This window comes from Antedon mediterranea, chromosome 6 (assembly GCF_964355755.1).
Source record: "Antedon mediterranea chromosome 6, ecAntMedi1.1, whole genome shotgun sequence".
NCBI classification, from domain to species: Eukaryota; Metazoa; Echinodermata; class Crinoidea; order Comatulida; family Antedonidae; genus Antedon; species Antedon mediterranea.
In genome coordinates, this window is record NC_092675.1 from 2921587 (window position 1) to 2944071 (window position 22485).

Genomic DNA, 22485 nt, shown 5'->3' on the forward strand with positions numbered 1-22485 from the left:
CTAGTAATACATTTTAATTTACCATTATATAAACACTTACTTTGTCTCTCAAGTTAGTGTTGCATCCAGAATCACAAAGGTATTTGGTGATGTCATAGTGGTTTCTTCTTGCAGCAAGATGTATTGCACAAAGACCATGACGGTCTGGACTATCAAGTCTAGCTCCAGATTTCACAAGAATTTGAACAATATCAAAATGACCTCTGGCAGCAGCACACAGAAGTGGTGTTTCGCCATCCTAACAACAATTAATAAAGTAAAAAACATTCATATACTTCTAAAGTTTGACAGAATACCAAGGAGAAAGAAAAAAAAAAGAAAAGAAATTAAAAACAACACGGAATATATAAACAAATTGCTAAAAAAAAATTTGATACTATATTATCTTTACAAATATTGTACAATAAATCATTACATAGTATAAAATGTTATTATTGGAATTTTCATTTTAATAAACATTTGACATTGACAAATTCCCTCATAATCAATGTAAATAGACGTATTGTCAATTTATTAAAACACATTACCCTTGAAAAGCAAATATAGCCCTTCATAATGTGTAAAACTAATGAATTGAAAATTACTAAAAAGTAATAAATATTACATATATAGTCACCCTCAAGTATACAGTATAACTTTTTATTTATTTTTTGAAAATTTTTAAAGATGTATTGTCCCTCAAAAACATGAAAAATGAAGATTCAATTATAGTTTTAATCAAGTTAATCACTTCTGTAGAAAAAAAAAAAAAAAAAAAATGTTTTCATTTATAAAATGACAAAATAAATGGCTAAATTCAACCAAAAATTCATTGGCTGGCAGCCAATTTGACTATTTTTTGCTTTAAATTACCGTACAGGTTTTTTCAGGGAAATAAATTTTTTTCAATCAAATTTTTGGTCAAAGTGGATAACTATATTATGTGACATTAAAATTGCATATTCAACAACAAAATTGTAATAATTTTTTTTTTCGGGGGGAAAATACATATTTAAACAGACCAATTATTGGTAAATAATGTTTTTGTGCATATAACATTTATGCAATGTAATTGTTGCCATTTGATTGGTAAATTACACACCACATGTCATTCGGTATTAGTTCTACCTAATGGAATGGCTGATCCACGTTCAAAAATCAACCTGTAGAGTGCGTGCCGTTTATAACTGTTACTACTCGGCGTCCAAAGTTGGAGCACTGCCTCTTTAAATGGCCAAACTTTGTGGGCTAGTTTTCGCAAATGATTTACGATGGATAAATTGATTAAAAGTTTACTTTAGAACAGTAGAGAATAACAGAGCAGTCAATTTTTCAACTAAAGATATTCGCACCTTCCAAATAAAAATTCCTTATTTGTATACTGTAATAATATAAATATTGTGCCAGTAGGACCATCGAGTATTTCACTATAATAATTACTAATTATATTATCGACCTAGTTTAAACTGTACTTGAAATGTTGTTGTTTGAAAATGATGAATTGAGTGAATTTTACATTTAAAAAAGCAAGTATTTAATAAGACTGGCTCATGCAAAATTCACAACATATTTGATAAAAGATATAAAGCTAATTAATATAGGTAAGTGAACTATAGGTAGTGAACAGCAGTATACTGTAATGTTGCTATATTTCAAAGGCTTTACTGCTTCTTTAATATATGTGGAAATTCAACAAAAGAATTACCTTGCAATTAAATATTATGTACTCAACAAGAGCTTCATCATCATACTGACCTTATTCTTAAGGTTGAGATTTGCACCTGCATCGCATATAGTCTGAACGATGTTACTGTAGCCATGCCACGCTACGATATGTAACGCCGTCTCACCATCATCATCCTGGACGTCTGTATCTGCGCCCAGGTGGCACAGGTGGTCTACAGCATCGGCCTGACCATAGCGACCAGCTACATGAAGACCGGTCTCTCCAGCCTGAAAATACAATATAGAATGATAATGTTTGGAACATTAGAAAACTTGTTTAAATTCAGAAATTGATGTTACATATAGTAAAAATCAGTCAAGACAGTACCGTAATACCTTGCCATATTAACATCGGCAAAGGATTGAGCCTCACTCGCTCCATGGTTCTGGTGGTAGAATAAGGATAAGGACTATAAACATCTGGCTCATGTGCACTTTAAAGAACCTAGTACATCTTTCGAGACAAGTAGGGGGTAACCCCGGTGTACCAGTACACACACAGCCACTATCACACACAGACACTAATATCATAACTCATCTAGAAGGCCCCTTGACTGTCAGCATACGCTGTTTAGGGTCATCCTAAGTGACGAGTCAGATGTGTACACTGGGCTTTAAGTCATTATCTGAGAATACTTGTTCTCCACTACTTACATTAAAAGACTTGAACCAGTACCAAGTGTATGACTACAGGGAGTATGTACCTACCCACAGCCACTAGACTCGTCCAATGTCTAAATACTCTTAAATTTTGAATTGCAACTAGCACATATTTTCAGCAGTTTTCAATACATTACAGGTGAATTATATAGTTCCACTGAACACTACAGGTGAATTATAGTTCAGATGTAAGTTTATGTAAGCTCTCTTTCTTGGAAAACCAATTTCATCTTTGTGTAAACAAATATTTCAACGCTCAGATTTAATAATTGATAATAACACACAATAGTGATGATGCTTAATAACTGTAATGTAATCATGTATTGCAGGTGTTTAAGAAAAACTCACAAAATAATTATGTCTTACTTTATTTTGTTCATTAATTGGACATTGTTCCTGTCTTAAGTGCTCAACCACTCCAGTGTGACCGTGTCTGGCGGCCCAATGTACAGGTGTGTCTCCTCTCTATTAAAAAAAGTAGAAACTTTTGAATGTAATTTGAAAATATCATGTGCTTCTCCTTTGGGACATTCCTATTCAGATGACAATTTCCTGTGAAAGAAAAGCAGGGAAATAAGGTAGTTTTGAGTGCCACAATTTATTTGAAAATTTGATCAATTTAACCAAAGGTCTATGCAGCACTATCAATTTTGCTTTCAATTTTGATTGTCATTAAACAAAAATTCAGAGAACACACCTATTGAGGGACACTTAGTTGGGTCCTTAACATGTTCCCTAATAGGTGTTCTATAATATCTACAAATATTACCAACATTTAGTTTAATATAAATATTATTCTAACGTCAAGTCTATATTATTCAGTAATTATTCTTATTATGATAATCTTGTTATGATATTAATACTATACAAATAAATTAAATTCATTCTATATTTGGTATGACCTCTGTCTGTTGTGACATGAAAGCCATTTAAATAATTTAGTCGGAAAAATATTTAGTGTAAATTCATCATTCGAAAACAGCTTAAAATCAATTAGAAGGTGCCCCAGTAGTTTAAGGGTGGACATATTTGTAATGAGTAATGAAAAGTAAAAAATATAGTTAAATATGTCAATCTGGTACACTACAAATTAAAAAAAAAGCATAAAAACCACCCTAGATAACTTTTCAATAATACCAATTCTTTAAATATAGGCCTACACAGTTTGTTTCAAAAAGGTAATCAATAGTCACTGTACATTTCACCCATAAGAATTAGCTTGCCATTAGTTTTATAATGCAAAATTAGAAGAATATATTTTGCGAGAGTTATCAGTATTTAGGACATTTGACTGTATTTTCGCCTATTTATTTTATAACAAATGTTACCTATCTTTTGCATTTAATGGTACTGATTTTGATTGAAGGAACTTCATATATATGATGTTGTCAGTATTTAGGACATTTGACTGTATTTTCTCCTATTTATTTTATAACAAATGTTACCTAATATCTTTTGGATTTAATGGTGCTGATTTTGATTGAAGGAACTTCATATGATGTTATCAGTATTTAGGACATTTGACTGTATTTTCTCCTATTTATTTTATAACAAATGTTACCTAATATCTTTTGGATTTAATGGTGCTGATTTTGATTGAAGGAACTTCATATATATGATGTTGTCAGTATTTAGGACATTTGACTGTATTTTCTCCTATTTATTTTATAACAAATGTTACCTAATATCTTTTGGATTTAATGGTGCTGATTTTGATTGAAGGAACTTCATATATATGATGTTGTCAGTATTTAGGACATTTGACTGTATTTTCTACTATTTATTTTATTATAATGAACAAATGTTTAATACCTTATCTTTTGCATTTAATGATGCTGATTTTGATTGAAAAAACTTCACAATATCCACATATCCACATCCAGCTGCTATATGTAAACAGGTCTCTCCATGCTAGAAAACAAAAAAATCTTACATTTATATGACTATAATATAGATTTCTCCATATTAGAAAACTGAAATTAATAAAAAATCATTACAGTTTCTACGTCTGTGAATTTATACTCCATTTGCACAGAAAACATAAAAAAGATTAATAATGTAATAAAAATATTGTTATTCAAATGGTTATTCAATTTTTGTTTTCAAAAATATTGAAATAAAATATAAAAAATAGGACTTATTTATTTAAATTCACAGTATTCAAAACAGGCAGTTGTATTTATAAATATCAAAATATGTTTAAAAAAATAATTTCTAGAAATAATAAAACGATGTTTAATGTTTGTGTTGAAATAAATTCATCAGGTTACCCCCAAAAAAGTTTACTGTTTGTATATTATATAACTTACAACTACCTTTATAAAGATTGTAATGTCATACATAACTCGACATGCAATTAACCCAATTAATAGATCATGTCATCGGTGCTTTGCAAGTACGCCACTTTATAATTAAATAGACTATTAAATCAGATTATACGCACTCTACAGTAAAGCTGATTTGAATGTCAACAAAGTTCACATATGAAAAATGTTAACATAAGCTTTGATAGTGTAACATATGTTTACTTCTCAGCTTGAGAAAAAGGTCTTGCCAATTTATATGACATTAATTATCAAAACATTCAAAATGTCAACTTTATGAATGTTTTAAAAATGCAATTTTAAAAATCTGAACGCATAAACCTTGAAAAGGTATAGTACTACTAGCAACAACAGCCTCCATAGTGACAGTACTCAAAATCACACCACATCCCCCACTCCCTATTCCTCACATTTTCTAGCTCAAGCATATGTATGACATGCCATGAGTGCAAAAATGTTTTCCAAGAGACCCATCCCCACCCTTATTTTTCTAGCTCAAGCTTAAATGACAAGCCATGAGTGTCAAAAAGGTTTTTCCAGAGCTGCAGCTAGCACAAGGAAATTTTCACACATGCTCCCCCAATTTTCATTTTGTTGAATTGACAAATTATCCAATATTAGACAACTGAATAAAAACAAACTGCAACCTCTGTAATGTAAGACAAAAACAGTTCGTCGTCATCAATACTATGTTATCGTCATGGTTACATATAGGTCAGAAAAGCAATAAGTTTTCAGTATACCGACATTATAATAGAATGATCATTTATGTTACAATCAGATATAATGTTTGATATTTGTGTTCAGGTCAAAGTGCGAACAATGCTTTAAGCTCTAAACTACACTATCAAATTAGTGTGATGTGCCCAAATATTGTAATGATATGCTTATATTAATGGTAGTGTTATGGCATCATCATTTCCATGTATAGGCACATTATATTTTTTTGTCACATAAAGTTTTATGGTGTAGTCACAGCTTTACAGTAGCCAATACACATGCTACAACAGGGGAAAAAAATTGAGAGTTTAATATTATTATTATAAATGCTAATGTAAACAAAATGATAAAACCCATTTGAAACAAATGATAAACATAATCAGGTTAAAACTGAATGGACAGTAGAATCAAATTCAACTCAACATTTCAACTATAATTATTGCTTGAAGAATAATTTGAACAAATATTATTGCAGCTAAATCCCTGGTTTAATTAACCTTCTTCAACTAAATCTAATACACTCCAAATGAAGTGATATGCACTTTTTGTTTTGTCAGTTGAAGTATTGATTCAGATATATGTCAGAATTCCATCATACCATTTGCAGTAATTTTCTTCCTTAAATCATTAATTAGCTATAGTCTGAATTGTGAACGTTATTATGTATCTAGGTGGCAAAGTTAGTTAATAATTGGGAAACCACTCGATAAGATGGCAAAAGTATATCCCCTTATTAAACTCCATTGCCACAACTTTTAAATTAAATTTTTTCAAATTAAAATTTGTTAACGCAATCCTGTCACAAGATTTTCATCTTATTGGGAATCTGCCTTTGTCCATTACTTTTAGTTGAAAGAAAGAAATGATTACAATTAATATTACCAGTTGACTCACCTTATTCTTTTGATCAGGATCAAAAGACGTCAAAGTGGCAACCAGCTCCTTGATTCCTAGTAAGTTGCCTTCTTCCACGGCATGGAATAAAGCCATTAAGACAATCGATTCATTTTCACAAGAAGGATCGCAATCTGAAATCTGGAAAAATAAAGTAGAAAGAATACTTATTTATGTCCACATAAAAAACTGGTGCAGACAACGAAGAAACAGTTGATTGGATGGAATACAATATAATAACATCCTGAATTTATAAAGTACCTAATGTTGTAAAACCTAGCGTTGTACATATACTGTACTATTACCCCTAATTTTTAGATCAAACACAGTCCCAGAATGAAGCTAGTAATCAACGCAAAGTTGTGTCTTGATCTAACTGGTACCCGTTTAAACACCTGGGTGGAGAAAGACAAACGTAAGTAAAGTGTCTTGCTTAAGAATATAGGTAATGCAACTAGCGTTGGATTTGAACTTACAGCCAATTATAGTCTCAACGTCCACACACACTCGCATAAATAGATCGACAGCCCCGTCGGAAAAACCGTACCACATTCCAAATTATAAACCAAATCCGAATCTAAAGTGATCAGACTAGATTATCGCAAAACACTCACAATAATCCAACAATGACCACAACCGGAATAACATGCGCTGTTCTCGCATTCCCAAGGGAAATTTAACAGGATTGTTTTGAAGCTGTAAGTTTCGGTTGTACAGCAAAGCTTGTTGAATAGTATTGGGATGATGATGTGAATCTCTCTAATGTATTCTGTCCTTAGGAATTGCAAATAGCATTAACATCAAAAGCACTTAAATGCAAAAGCAATTTTTTTTTCTTTCAGTGGATCAGTCACACAATCAACATTGCGTTGACTTTGATAAAGAACGTGAATGAAATCTTGTTTTTTCGTGCAAGAATAAAAATGACATTTAATCTGCTACATGAGAAGAAGTCATGTTCAATTTGAAGAGACAGAATTATGCAAAAGGTTTGAGCACGCAAATTGAAGAAACCAATTTAATTGGTTTATAAGCAAAAAGAAGCATACAAATTAATACCGAAGGGTAATAAGGGCAGGTGTTCTGGTAAGACTGATGTTGGGAGGAGGCTGATGTTGGGCGGAGGCTGATGTTGGGAGGAGGCTGATGTTGGGAGGAGTCTGATGTTGGGAGGAGGCTTATGTTGGGAGGAGGCTGATGTTGGGAGGAGGCTGATGTTGGGAGGAGGCTGATGTTGGGAGGAGGCTGATGTTGGGAGGAGGCTGATGTTGGGAGGAGGCTGATGTTGGGAGGAGGCTGATGTTGGGAGGAGGCTGATGTTGGGAGGAGGCTGATGTTGGAAGGCCGGAGGCTGATGCTGGAGGGTAGTGGTCGGAAGTGCTGGTGTTCGAAAAGAGCTGGTGATAAATGAAGATAGACCAGTGTTCAGGAAAGTATGTGTTGAGTCTCCATTCTTCCATCAAGCCCACAATGAATAAATATAATAATATTTACATCAAGACCAAACCTAATTACCATACTGCATTATCCTCATATCAAATTAGAATGATTTTAATAGCAAAGTAGCAGCACATATAAGAATTGATGTTTTGTTCTTTCAATCCAATTAAGTGTCTAAATCTATATTCAATTGAGCAGGTAACTCTAATCAACACTAATTATGGATCAAATTACTATCTGGCATAATTTAATGATTAGTAGTGCGGAGTGTGGTCTAGTTTGTGCTGACTATGACCTACAAACCAAGATACAATGTTGCTAACTCCATTGATTCAATTCAAAATTTAATTTTTGTGTTGAAATTGCCAATTCATCAGGTGATTATTCCGTTAGTTATTCAAAGAAAAAATGTGATTATATTAAAAGGCATTGATAATTGGTCAGATGTTTTACTCAACTCTGACGTACTTGGTATATATATATGTAGTAACGCAAGCAATTGATTCTAGAAGTTACGCGCCATATATATATTCAGTCTAACCCAAGCAATTTACTATAATCTAACCCTAAACATCAGCACAAGCTCTGTGGTCTAGAGGTATAAACGCCAGGCTAGTGATATGAAGGTGGTGGGTTCGAGTCTCACAAGAGAATCACAATTGTTTTGCGGTACAATTACGACATTTATAGTACAAGTAAACGTCAGTAGGGCAAATCATTTGATCAATTAACTTAGCTCGCTAGTGCAAAGCTACTTAATATCGGTATCATCGCATGTGTACTTGATTTCTTAGAACTTTACAGAGCTTTTAACAATTATGAATAAAAACAAATATTAGTACATATATTGTAAAATTGTGGCTCGTCAAGAAACCAGCGACAACACTGTACAATAGCGTTTGCACAATAAACATGTTTACACAAAAATTACACCAATTGAAATGAAAATGAAAATAATATCTCATTTATAAAGATGAAACAAATAGAACATTTTAATGACAATTGATCAAACATAAAAGCTAATACAGACTCTTCTTATTGCAACATTAATTTTAAACAGACACTGAGTTAAGAATTATAGTAAGATAAAAAAAAAATCTATTACCCTTTTAAAAATTATCGTAGATTGCAATGCTATACTAAAGCAAATAAAAATAGTTGCTGTTGTGATTTAAATCCTAGAGAAGATAAAAACAGCTGTTAGATTTTAATCATTAACTTTACATTTCTCACCTGTTTTGTCCTCCTAACACGATTCTTGTATGAGAATATTTTTTGGAACCTGTTTTGTGTGTGAAAATGTTCAACAAACCTCCTTAGCAAAAACATTTTAAATATCAGATGAACTACAAATTAATCAGAATCTTTGCGAGTTTTATAGACTGAAAATTACACTGCAAAACCAACAAATAAGCACATAATTATGAATTGTGTTGATATCAGTATATCTAGGTAATATTCTTCTTTATGTGAATGCCTTGTATGAGTGGTTAGAATATGTAATATGATTTAAAATATGATATACAATTGTTCTTATGTTAACTGTATCCTGCTTGGAAAGGTGTGTCAACACACCTGTTTCGTAGAAAGGAAATGAAGATACTTAATATAAAATTAAGTACATTGACATCAAACACTTTACCGAAACTACATGTTTCTATTTGTTGTGTAGAAGTTGTACAGTACTCTGTGCTAGTATCGATTTTAGAAATAAAAGTCTCTAAAAGAGTCTATCCCTAATCCGGCTCTGGCCCCAGTTTGCGTCAGATTGTGCATACAGCATTAGTAACTTTTAACGTTTTAATGACCAACATGCAGTTAAGATTGGTGCACAGTCAAAATGAAATAGTGAGATGTGATTTTATTTGCCAAAGGTCGGACTGGAGCAGGTATGAAAAACGCTTAAAAGTAGATTTTTAATTCAAAAGAAATAGTATTGTAATAATAAATTAAAAGCATTATTCTATTGAATAAACCTTATTATTCAATTGGACTGTGGAGAAATTATGATGCTATATAACAAATTTGGAGAAAAAAATTTTATTTTTTCCTACTAATTAATACAATATTCTTTTTTTGTGTGTATAATTCACTGAATTCGGATCTTATCTTGATAAAGTAAACTTACTGTAGTATGCATGAAAAATGTGCTGACATTGAGAAGAAACAATGTTGACACGCGCACAGAAAATTAATATAAATATCTGTTTAATATCAATGTTATACATACTTTCATGTTTGAGTCTTCATCAAACACAATCACATCAAGGATTTTAATTCTAAAGTTTAATGAACAGTTAATTACCAGTTTGTATTTTAATTATACGGAAGCAGAACTAAAACGAACATTAAGTTGACCTTAGCTTTCATTAATATTCCTAGAACTTATAACCACAGAGACATTACATTCTGTTCACATTCACATTGATAACTGGTGCATTCGTCAGTATATCCATTGTCGATTTATGACGATATAGCCAACGTCCTATCTTCCCTAAATGTGATGGCTAGTGCTTTGGACAATGTTAGTTAAAGTTGCATCATATTTCCTAGTGTTTTTGGACAATGTTATCCTTTTTAATTTCCTCCAGAAATCCTTTTGGATTCATGATGTCGATTTATGATGATATAGGCAGCGTCCTCTCTTTCCTAAATGCAATACTAGTGCTTTGGACAATGTTAGTTAAATTTGCATCATATTTCCTAGTGTTTTTGGACAATGTTATCCTCTTTAATTTCTTCCATACTTAAATACCAATATTCTCGGAAACTTCAACCTTTATAACAACGCATGTTTCCATTGTATCGATAAGCCCCTTGTTTAATAGTGCATTATTATTTGCCAAATTGTACCTAATAATGACCACTTAAGCTAAAAGTTCATTTCATTTGTGAATGATGTCAGTGGCATTGGTATTTATCCTCTTGTTATTCTCCTTCAAGATGTCAATTTCCTTGCCATAATCAACCAAATCTGAAGATGTACTTTCAAAGTGCATTGACATGTATAAGGAGATTTATCAATGTTTACTGTATTACAGTACATGCATAAACCGAGCAATATTGGTGGGTCACATGGCAGACGTGCAATAGTATATTTTTTCCTCTATTTTTCGTATACAAAAAAATTTGCATTTAAAAAAACTGTTTTCTGAACATAAAATCCAACAGTGCCGCCTATTTTAAAATCAATAACACTCCTATCGCGACAGAATTCTTGAAGAGATATACATACTAATTTAGACCAAAACAAAGACTTTAAATTAGTTTTAGACTGGAGTGATCATATATGATTTTGATTAGTTTTATGGGAAGAATTAGACGTGGAATCGTTGGATTATTTTTCCACTCGGCTGTTGCCGCCGGTGGAAATATAACCTTTCATCATTCACATCATGCCATTATTTGTACCATTCCACTCACAAACTTATTGTATCAGCTTAATTTTGAACTTTGTTGTGAGGCCTCTAATTTGATGAATAAAATGCATCATCAGAACCTCAATGATGCAGTAGCCAAATATTTCATAAACTGTTGGTTTCAGATGGTACACAATACCAAATATGGATGTTAAGGATCATTAACAGTATAGTAATTGAATCTACAAAACTAATTAAGCACTGATTCTCTCAATATTTTTTGTAATCACCTATGTTTGACTCAAATTTACCACCATGAATTCTACACTGTAATTGCTTTTTTCCCACTTTATTTGTATGTAGATAATTTCTACAAAATTGTTAAGAATATGAAATGAATTTTGGGTCAGTTTCTGCTGGAAAGATAAAAGTGACATATAGTAATGGTAAAAATGGGAAAGATGAAGAAGATGATGATGAAAACAAAGAGGATGATTACTGATTATGATAAACAAATATCACGATGAAATAATTTCCCTCAAGTACTGTAGATACTAAACAGTACAATAACAATTTAGTATAAAATAATAATTCAACTATAAAAATATATCTTTAAATATAAGTTTAAAATCATAAACTTAACAATTATCAAGAAATAAGTTAAAATCATGAATTTTACAACAACAATATTATGATTTTCAGCCAGAAATGAATAAAAAGAATGATACATACTGAGTTTTGCATGAGCCTAACAGCCTCCAGCAATGTAACACAGCATTTAAAATCCAACCAAAGATTTGAGACAAAAATTCTAAGCAATTTAGTAGAAGACAAGACACGATGCTAATGTCTTGCTTGTCGTATTAGTAGATACTTTACTATGCTTTGAATGTTAAATTTGTCCGGTCAATGCTATTATTAACATCCCCATATCTCAATAGATGATTTAGCAAACGGCACTTGAAAACATCTTTAGTAGAATTTTTATATAAGCGTGATTACTTGTGAGTGAATATCATTCAATGCAACAAAATGGTTTTATTTTTCTGTAGGCTGACGTGCCGTTCTATTCAGCAAGAAAATATTCACATTTTTAAACAGATTGTTCAATTGTCCTTGGTTTTATTAATAAATATTCTATCATGCTATAGTATTTTATACAGCAATGTTGTTACGAAAAAAAACCTATGAATTAATCCGGTTGCATTGTAAAATTAAATTTATACATTTAATTATATTCAACAAATATTCAATAACTGAATCTTCAGCTCATTGATATTAATGTTTTGCTAAATTCTAATTCTACTCATGAAAACACCAGATAGCATTTATATTTTTGTACAAATGTAAAATGTCACTACAGTTGCAAAGGACCAGTATGTACACTGAGGGTGTGTGGCGCAGTGTGTTGATCGTGAGATCGAGGTTCAAATCCAACTCTCGTTGCATTGCTTGTATCTTTAGGCAAGATACTTTACTTACGTTTGCCTTTCTCTACCCAGGTGTATAAATGGGAACCTGGTTTATAGATCAAGACACAACTTTGTGCTAATTACTACTGTAGCTGCATTATAATGTTTCCATACGTGTTTGATAAAAAAAATGACTGGGGTAATAATGTTCAGCGCTTAGAGGTTTCACAACATTAGGCGCTATATAAATCCAGGATATTTGCTATTATTAAACTGCAAATTTTGTGTTTAAACTCCAGAGCAAGTCTTGATAAGTCCATGTAAAAAGGGATAATGGAATTGGGATATCTCCAGAAATTTCATAAATGCACCTTTACACTTACTATGTAAAGGAAATGTTCTACTACTTGTAAACTAAGAAATATTTTAACTGAACATTAATTTACACACAGACACAGATGTCTATTGGCAACCACTGGCGCTAAATGGATTATTGCACTTGCCTTTGGCGGGTATAATATATTGACTTCATTTCTTAAATCTAATGTATGTTCATAGCAGTATGTATTTGACATAACCTGACATAGACATTTCTGTTTGTATTGGCGAAATCCAAATATGTGTGGAAGAATGAAACAAATAATAATCATTGTTACAACTTGCCGAGAACAAGAGATGGCGCCGATAACTAATCAATTAATTGTATAAAGAATATAATCAGGTTAATAGTGAGTGGTACGGTAGCTTACTAGCTTACAAATTCCAATGTTTGGGTTCCATAAGAAAAGAAGAATGGCAAATCTGTACTTATTACTATGTGAATTTGTATGCATGCCAAATTTATTGCCTCCTTTTAAGGGTAAAAATAAATGGAAAATGAAATAAAAGTAAGGAAAATATGAAAAAAAATAAGAAAATCATAGAGCAAGTCATGTTTTAATTTGTATATATTTTATATAAGATAACCATAAGCGAATTCATTCACTATCCTTCTTAAAGGTGCCAATTCTGTTCACAAGACAAACATATACACTAGATGCTCTACATAAACAAAGTCATATTATAGTCTTTGAGAGTCGAGTTGTAAATTATCATTAGAAAAATCCTGACATAAACAGGACTTGAACCCAGGACCCTTGGATTGGTAGGCAAGCATCATAACCACCAATCCACAGCTCCACTCTATAATGTTCATAATATATCGTGCGCTCAATGTATTACGTTCGTGATCACTTTGCGACAAGTGCTAGAGTAGAGTTCTTCTTCTTCTCCTTTAGTCACCACAGCATTGAACTGTTGCTTTTTACCCATAATGATATTAAAGCTTGGTTCCCACTGGCGACGCAATCTACGTAACGTACGAAAATTCCCTTTCAATAATCGTGTTTGTGTTACGCAATACAGCACTTTGTGACCATACGCCGCTGCGTTACGCTGCGATGTGTTCTAGTGGGAACCATGCTTAAGGATTATGCCATTTGTGGATGACTTTGCTTCAACTGACAACACAGAAAGGACTTTATTAACCCTCTCCAATAACATTATTAATGGGTGCTAATCAAAACATCGTACTCATTGTATTTTCCACTCATAATAATGAAATCTTTTAGTGCATCGGTTCTAACAAAAAGCAGACGCTTAGAGCGCGTTGACACAACAATGCAAAACTAATTACAAATAGTGAATGAACAAAATCTAGGTGTAAAATAATCATGAGTTTGAGCTTATGATAAATGTCTTCAGCTTTGATTTTAATGAGTCCTTTAAGATGAAAATTATGCAATCTGCGTGCATTGTCCTTTACAGGTTGATGTCTCATTATTGTATGCATCATGTTAAATAGAAATTTAAACTATAATCATATCTTTTTATTATTTCATACGCATCCAACATTGAGTAACTTGCCAATTACATGATGGAAACTATTTAATAATTCATCATGCTTAAGTCTCATTTGAGGCTTAGGGAGGGAGTTGAGTTGAAAGAGTGACAATCTTGGCAGTAGGTCAGGATTGAACACTGGACCTTGGGATTGGAAGGCAAGCACTTTAACCACCAAGCTACAGCTCCACTACAATCAGATGCATTGATGAAATACTATTAGTTTACTCAGCTCAGAATACATAAATTTCCAAGCTTATTGTTTTTTTTTTTTAGATAGAAAGGGGTGGGTGTAGGGAGATGGAGTGCGGGGGGGGGGGGGGGGGGGGGCTTGGGTGGGGGTTGGAGTGATGTGTTTAGAAAAGACAAAAGTGTGCCCTTTTTGGTTCCGTCCCTGAAATGAACATTTACCAAAGAGTTTACAGAAAGCATGCAACAGAATGGGTGTCCTTTTAATAAAACCTTCCAATTTAAAGACCCATTGTCACAAAGTGTGAGGATCATCAATTTAACTTCTCAATATTGGTAACGGAAGCATAAACAATTGACAGTAATGTAGAGAATGTTGTCATGTTAATAACCAACGGCTATGACGTACAGAGAACATTCCAATAGAAGAAAACTGATTCCAATTTACACAATGGTACAGAAAATAAGTAGAATCACTATGAAGGGGATATCTTCTGTAGTACAAGGATGAAATAAAGAAATAAACATCTGTATAAGAATCTTTATGGACAGAATTTTACTTTCAGATAGAAGTCCCAAATTTAACTTAACTTAACATCGTGTCAATAGACGTTAACGGAGCCGTTTGGCTAGGGCCGGTTCTTCCTTAATTTTGGCAAATACAATGCAAACATTACGGTTAAATTCAGAACTTCTTTTATCATTTTCAGGCACTCGTAATCTATATTTCTAATCATACATTCCTACAGGCTACAGCAAGGTTTAGTTTCTATGTAATGTAGTCAGTTTAAATAATGATTAACATAAACGACTGATCAGCATTAAACGGAAATTTAACATTATTAGCAAACATAATGATACTGCGGAAATATATCTTGTACAGATACATGGTATTTAGTCATCATAAGCTATGAAATAGAATGTCAGAGGTCACATTTAAAATGTCAAACTGGGAGCTGTTTAAATTAAAAATGCAACATCTACTCCTAATTGCAGTTTAATTATCAATTAAAACAATAATCTATAATCTAACAAACTTTGCAGTATATTTTATATTTAATAACCAAAGATATTGAGTGTTTATAATTTGTTTTGTTAAATAATACATAACTACTGTATGGCACTGGTAGATTCTAATATTTCTAATCTATATTTTTCTGCTGCATATCCTCAAATTTATTTATAAAATGTAATGTTATCTATAACTTGGTAACCCATTTCTTCTGAAAATACTTCATGTATTTTTCTAAAAAATATATTGGAAGAATATAAAAACTTTACAAGTACTGCGTATGTTATGTTATGGTATATTTTTGGCACTAAACAGACTACTGTACAATAACATGACAATACAGTAGATATTTCTGGAAGTAACGTGACTGTAGTCAGGATATGAATGAGTTGTTATTTTCAACTTATCTGCTGCCATTGCACTTTGTGACAAGATACAATACCCATGACTGACTTCTGTTTTTCGAGAAAATAACCAAATCAGCCCACGAAATTCACGTCGACAATTGCCAACCTTATTGCTTGGCAGCAGAAATTTGTAGATTATATTTGCAAATTATAAAATCAACACAATTCTTAAAATATTTTTGAAATATAATTTAAAACAGGTAGAGCCGCAAATCGTAAAATCAACTCAAAACGTAAAAATCAACCAAAAAACCCCTAAAAAGTAAGAAAAAAACTCAAATTGATTTGTTTACAGTACACTGAGCATGTTTTATTCAACAACCACCAACATTTTTTTAGGAAAATAAATTCAGTCAGTGTATAAAATTTATTTTTTAATTAATACTAATATTATTATAATTCAAATTAATAAACATTATTTGGAATTATGCAGCAGATTTAGTTTTAAAAAGTTGTAATGCAAAAATATATAACGACTTGAAAGTTTGGAAAATTATTTTTATAAATTACATAGTACATTTATATAAAAAATATAGAATTCTCGTAATTTATAATAAAGATTTGACTAAGAAAATTGCTGAGTAGAATGGGTAGTGTAACAACATTAATGTTTATGGAATAAAGTAACATCTCTTACTAATGGCCAAGCAGTTATAGTAATGAATAAAACTAAAAGGTTAGATTACAAAAATTACTGGACCCTGGGAAAACGGAGAGCTATTTGTTGTTTTCTATTAACAAATTCATGTCGCATTGTTGAATTAATTCTTGCAAAAAAAAAAATCCCTTTTAATAAAATGCAACATTTTATAATGCGACATTTATTATAGCGCTATTTCATAAAGATCAGATCGCTTTAAGCATTTGTTGTTATTAAATAAAATTATCTAGACTCTGAGCAGGAATTAGACTACTGTAACCAAAGACAACCCATTAATGACAAAAAAATTTAAAATAAAAAATAACGAAGAACATTTTATCTTCAGACACGTCTTAAAGATCACAATGTATCATTAAAAATAATTTTGATTTGATGTGTACACCTGGCGAACCTCCTGTGGATTGTGTAGGCTAATACCACACCACAGTTTAACTCTACAATCCTGGCAATTAAAGACAAAGTAATGTCACATACCAAACAGATACCAGCATCCTGTAGTGTTTGCGAACTGTGCTAGGCCACTTTAGGGGGATTTTTTATGCAAGAGTATTAGGTCTCTAGAGGTTGTTGTTCTACTATTTATTATTGTTACATGCTTGTTGTCTTTTTCAAGTGCACTGTTCACTATAAGCGCACTTTTAAAAAGCAGAAATTTGTAGTACTTATATACAATACAAAAAATAATTAATCTTTTCGTGACTAATTTTCTAATCGAAGTATGACACAATAGCTCTGTAACCATTTAAAATGGCAATTAATAGACCTATATTTTTCATTATGTTTACTATTTTATCCTACTAATTATTGTTCAATAATTATTTTTTTAAATATAAACAAAACCGATTTTGCAAATTTTGAAGTTTTTCTCAAATCCCTAGACCATAAATTATCATATTATTGATAAAAACATTTTTTGGAGGTTTCTTTTCAGGTTCTGGTAATTATTAAAATGTTCACATTCATTTGACCTGAGGTCAAATTGAGACCAAACTGCATTATTTTTAAAATGGTCAATTGAAATATGCAGTCATAACTGGAATCAATTTTTTAAGATTGTTTCTCTTTTTTTAACCAATTTCTATTATGCAAGAAAATCATGTTTAAAAAAACAGTTCTACTGTTCTTTCCATCCCAGCCTGGGCCCATAGAGGTTGGTTATTTAGGGTGTACGGTAACTAAGATTGCTTGGCGTTGCCAAGAATCTGGTATTTCAGCTAGGGGCAGTTATAAAATCTGCTAACATTACAACTAAAATAACTTGAGGGGTTCAGCATAATTGAAGATTTGCTGTGAACATGGTTGAAACGTTGCACAAAATGGAAATGTGATGTAATTGTAAAAATAATACTGTAAAAGTAAATGAATGTTATACTATATTGTTAAATCACTAAAATGTAGGTGGGGGAGGGGATGACGTTGATAATCTAAAGCATGGTGATGGGAAGACCAGTGAAGGGTGAACAGAAACAAGTCAAGTTGGGACTGGTGGAAAGGTTTAATTAAAGTTTATGTTGGAAAACTATACTACTAAATTGGTACTGAACAATCTGGATTAAATAGCAGTTCCTGCTACTTGTATTTTAATGCTCACATGTCCTGTCTTGAGATATAATAATAGCCTATAAGGCCAAGACGAGGATGAGCCTTGACATCCCTTTTATCTTGTGACAATATCTCAATCAAAACCTACTTACTAATACCAAAACCATTGGCTGATTAGTTTAGAAACAAGGTGTTATTCTCTCCAATATGGATACTATTAATTCCACATGACTCAATTGTCAACAAAGTAAAACAATTTTAAAACAACCGAGATAATTGTGTTCTTTTGTGTGTTTTTTTAACCTCTTACAATTAAACATAGGCAGCACTAATATAACCCTACCACATGCTAATTAAGCTAATTCCCATTGACATTATAAAATGTACCATATGTATTAAATATAGTGATGCTTCACTTCTTTTCTTGCTCTTGTGATGAAAAATGCGATTATTTTGACACGGACAGTTGGAATTGTATTGAACAAGTGGTCCATCCAATCAAATTATATTACCGTACACATAAAACTATACAGCAATGACAATATGACATAGTTCCTATGAACCAAAACAAGGTTGGTTGGAAAGTGGGCGATCAGGTCATAAATGTTACTGCCCCATGAGGATGCATTGTCACACTTAGATACAGTATTCTATATGGATAAATTCATGACAATATCATACATACACATCTGCAGTGAAGACGAGGAGCGCAGCGACAATCAGTGGGGTCTATGTGATGCGTTAACAAAAATCGGAATTTATGAGTGTAGATGCCATAGTCATAGTGAATTTACTTGAGATTTTTTGTAGTATATTATTGCAGGGAACAACACATTCATTTATATAAACATTCAATTCTTGTAAACCAGAAAAAAATGTGAAAAACCTGGATTACAAAATGGACGTTTACGGCCACAACAGTGTTACTGTTCATATGCACGCTGACGGGTATTAATACCAGTAGTAAGATTGATCTGTATTATTAATATTTATTATATTATCAATTATACAGTATACTTATGTGCTATATCTCTGTATGATAATTGATCTGTATATATTACATCATCTTGCCTTTGTTGTATAGAAACACTTCTAAAACAAGTAAAGCTACTTACCGTGCAAATTATAGTTAAATATCCCTACTACAAGCACAACATGCCCTCCAACAAGCCTGGCACAGTATAATACTGATGGTAGAGTGTTGTATTTTGCACATGTGTTGATAGGTTCAACACTTTGATTGTTTGTTTTCACTGGTCATACACCAGCAAGACTTCAATGTTCTCCAGGATAACATAGCAATCTGATTGGTCAATGTAAATCCTATTTCAACCACTGTCAGGTTTGATTTGTTGCTACCTTGTCATTTGCTCAAGCGTGAGACATTATTATTTTAATGTCGATATTAAATAAACAGCAATACAAAATCAAATTTTCAAAAATCTAATATATAATTTGTTTTGATTTTTTGATTCAATTTTTTTTTCTTGATATTCAATGAAAGATGATAGAGGGCAGGCATTTGTTCTTACTGTGGTTCACTGATAAAAATCAAATATCCAAATAAAATAAAAATCAAATAATCAGTCTTTTATTTCCATTCTTCACTTATAAAAAAAAATCTATTTATAATAACACTATTATATTAAGGATAAAAGAATAGAAATAAAGCCGGTTAAATTTCTAGATTTCTAGTGCAATTGTTTTGTATAAAAAATGTCCTTTTTTTTGTGAATTCGCAAAACATTTTGTTGAATAAATTATTATTATTAGAACTAGAAATATTTAACTGTATTTAATAATTGATTATTTATTATTTATAAAATGATTGGCAAGGTGTTTTATTACACCCACTTAATATTCATTTTTCACTTTTATTATTTGCCATTTTCTATCTTCTGAGAATTAAAAAAAAATTAAATGAAGTCATCAACCAACACCCTGAAGCAAAATGACAGGTTGATCTGCCAATAATCTAATAGGCATAATTATAATTTAATTTATATAGATCATATTTCCCTTAAACATCCTATTAATATCAATATTTTTCAATCTAATTTATTACTATTGATTTTTATGAATATGGACATCATTATTTATAATATAAACTTTAACATTATTATAAAACCTTAGAAAACCTTAAAAACATTAGACTTGCCCCAGTCAGTATTAAGTCAAGTCGCTGTGGAACCTATGATTTATTGTATAGTACAAGAATTACTTATGAGTTAGGTTTGTCTAGATTTAGTTTGAATCCAATATTCTTTGAAAGTGGTTTTGCTACTTTATATAAACATAGATCGCAAAGTTTCAGCCTCTATTTATTGATTTATATGCATTTTTGCAACAAATAGAAAAAATTGATTAAATTACATTTTTATTTATTTTATTTTCTTACAAGTTCATACATAGCACACATGACAACAAGGAGCTTTTTATTTGTGAAAACGTAGAACATACATTGTTTTTTTTGGAAAAACACTTTGAAACAGCAGAAATTAATAGAAAATATTTTCTTCATCCTTTTTCTAATTTCTTTCCTTACAAGTTGAAGCTTCAAATTCTATTTATTTTCAAATTAGTCTCAATCAATACTGTTAAGAACAATGTTTTTATCTGTCTGAATTATAATATAAGCAGACTTCAAAAGACTGCATCTCCTGCTGATGCCAAAAAACAAGCTAGCTAGTGCAATAAGACATATTGTAGGAGATATTTGGAGCAAGTTTTATACTATGTTAGAAAATAAAAATTATTTTATTTTATTTTATTTCATCTTCATCCAACAGCGACCAAAGTTGCCCATAACAGGATTGAATCAATAAATATAATTTATATAGATAATTAATTAAACAACACAATTAGCTAAAATTACAGGTAAATCAATTACCATAGCAAATTATCATATAGAAAGTAATTAAATAGAATAGCAACAGTAATCTTACAACGAAAACAATAAATAGTATCACAAAAAATATCAATAAACAAATTACACTAGGAAATAGAATTAAATAATCTAGGAAGACGACAGATCCAACCATCCCTAGTTACATTAAAGATATATTGTCCCCCAAAAACATGAAAAATGTAGATTAATTAAATCAGACTTTGAATAGGTTATTTTGTAGTTTTAATAAAGTAAATCACTTCCGTAGAAAAAAAAACGGGGAAAAATAATGTTTTCAATTATAAAATAAAATGATAAATGGTTAAGTTCAACCAAAAATCCATTGGCTGGCAGCCAATTTGACCATTTTTTGCTTTGAATAACAGTTTTTTCAGGTAAATAATTTTTGTTTCGACCCAATTTTTGGTCAATAACTATTATGTGACATTAAAATTGCATATTAAACAAAAAAAATTGTAAAAAAATATTTTTCAGGGGGACAATACATCTTTAACCCTTCCCAGTGTATTTTGTAGATGATTATTTATGTATGTTTATGTTTTTGTAAATGGAAATAAAGAAACCAACAAACAATTTTTTTTCTGTGCTCTGTTTTGGGTTGGCCAACTAGCTGGGCAACTAGCATAGGTGTTTGCACCTGGTTAGTCTTTCCTGGCCTTCTATATTTCGTTTTGTCTTTTTCTTTGAAAAATAATTATTATACCCATATAGTCATAGATGCCAAGTTTTTATATAACTGGTTGGGGAAATGAGCACTGCGCTGCCTTTTTGGAGGATTAAAAAATATAGCTGGTCCACCAGCCATTGAAAATGCATAATGTAGGAGGAATTTCTATTTTTTTATGTACATCGTAGGAGGTTCTTTCTAATGATGCAGCTCCCTTATTTATGCCCTTCGTCCCCTTGTCAGGCTTATTAGGTTAGACACCTCTTTTGTTTTTAGCTGTGCTGCTCACATGCGTAAGAAAATAAGCGTAAGAATAGGCGCAGAGGCGTGATTGGTAGGTCTGTAAAAACGTGCCCATATTATAATTAAAAACATCACAATTAGTATACCACATCTTTTATTCAATATCAATAATTGCATATATTTGCATAAACAATGAGTTCTAAGTATTACATTATACACAGCAAATCAAACAATATTTAATTTCATATTAATTATTCATAAATTAACAGTAAGTATAATACTAATAGTAAAGAAAACACACTCAGTCTACTAGTCAATATGGGTTGGTATATATTCATAAGGACTTGAATGTGTAAAATATATATTAATTTGGAAAGCAGAATATGGTGTTTGGTTTTGGATGGTAGCATAATAAATGGTAATGGTTATAAGGTTCAACAAGTTTAAATTACTAACAACGCT

The 22485-nt window shown here is 31.4% G+C and overlaps 1 protein-coding gene across 1 annotated transcript in view; it reads right to left on the reverse strand.

The window, feature by feature from the left end:
• The window catches only part of LOC140051425 (death-associated protein kinase 1-like), a 64601-nt gene that overhangs the window by 11779 nt on the left and 30337 nt on the right, over nt 1-22485 (reverse strand). The window contains exons 11-15 of the mRNA XM_072096637.1: nt 6303-6443; nt 4177-4275; nt 2731-2829; nt 1735-1932; nt 41-238 (exon numbers count right to left, since the gene is read on the reverse strand). Coding sequence (XP_071952738.1) covers nt 41-238; nt 1735-1932; nt 2731-2829; nt 4177-4275; nt 6303-6443 — 735 coding nt within the window. The remainder of the gene's footprint in view (nt 1-40; nt 239-1734; nt 1933-2730; nt 2830-4176; nt 4276-6302; nt 6444-22485) is intronic.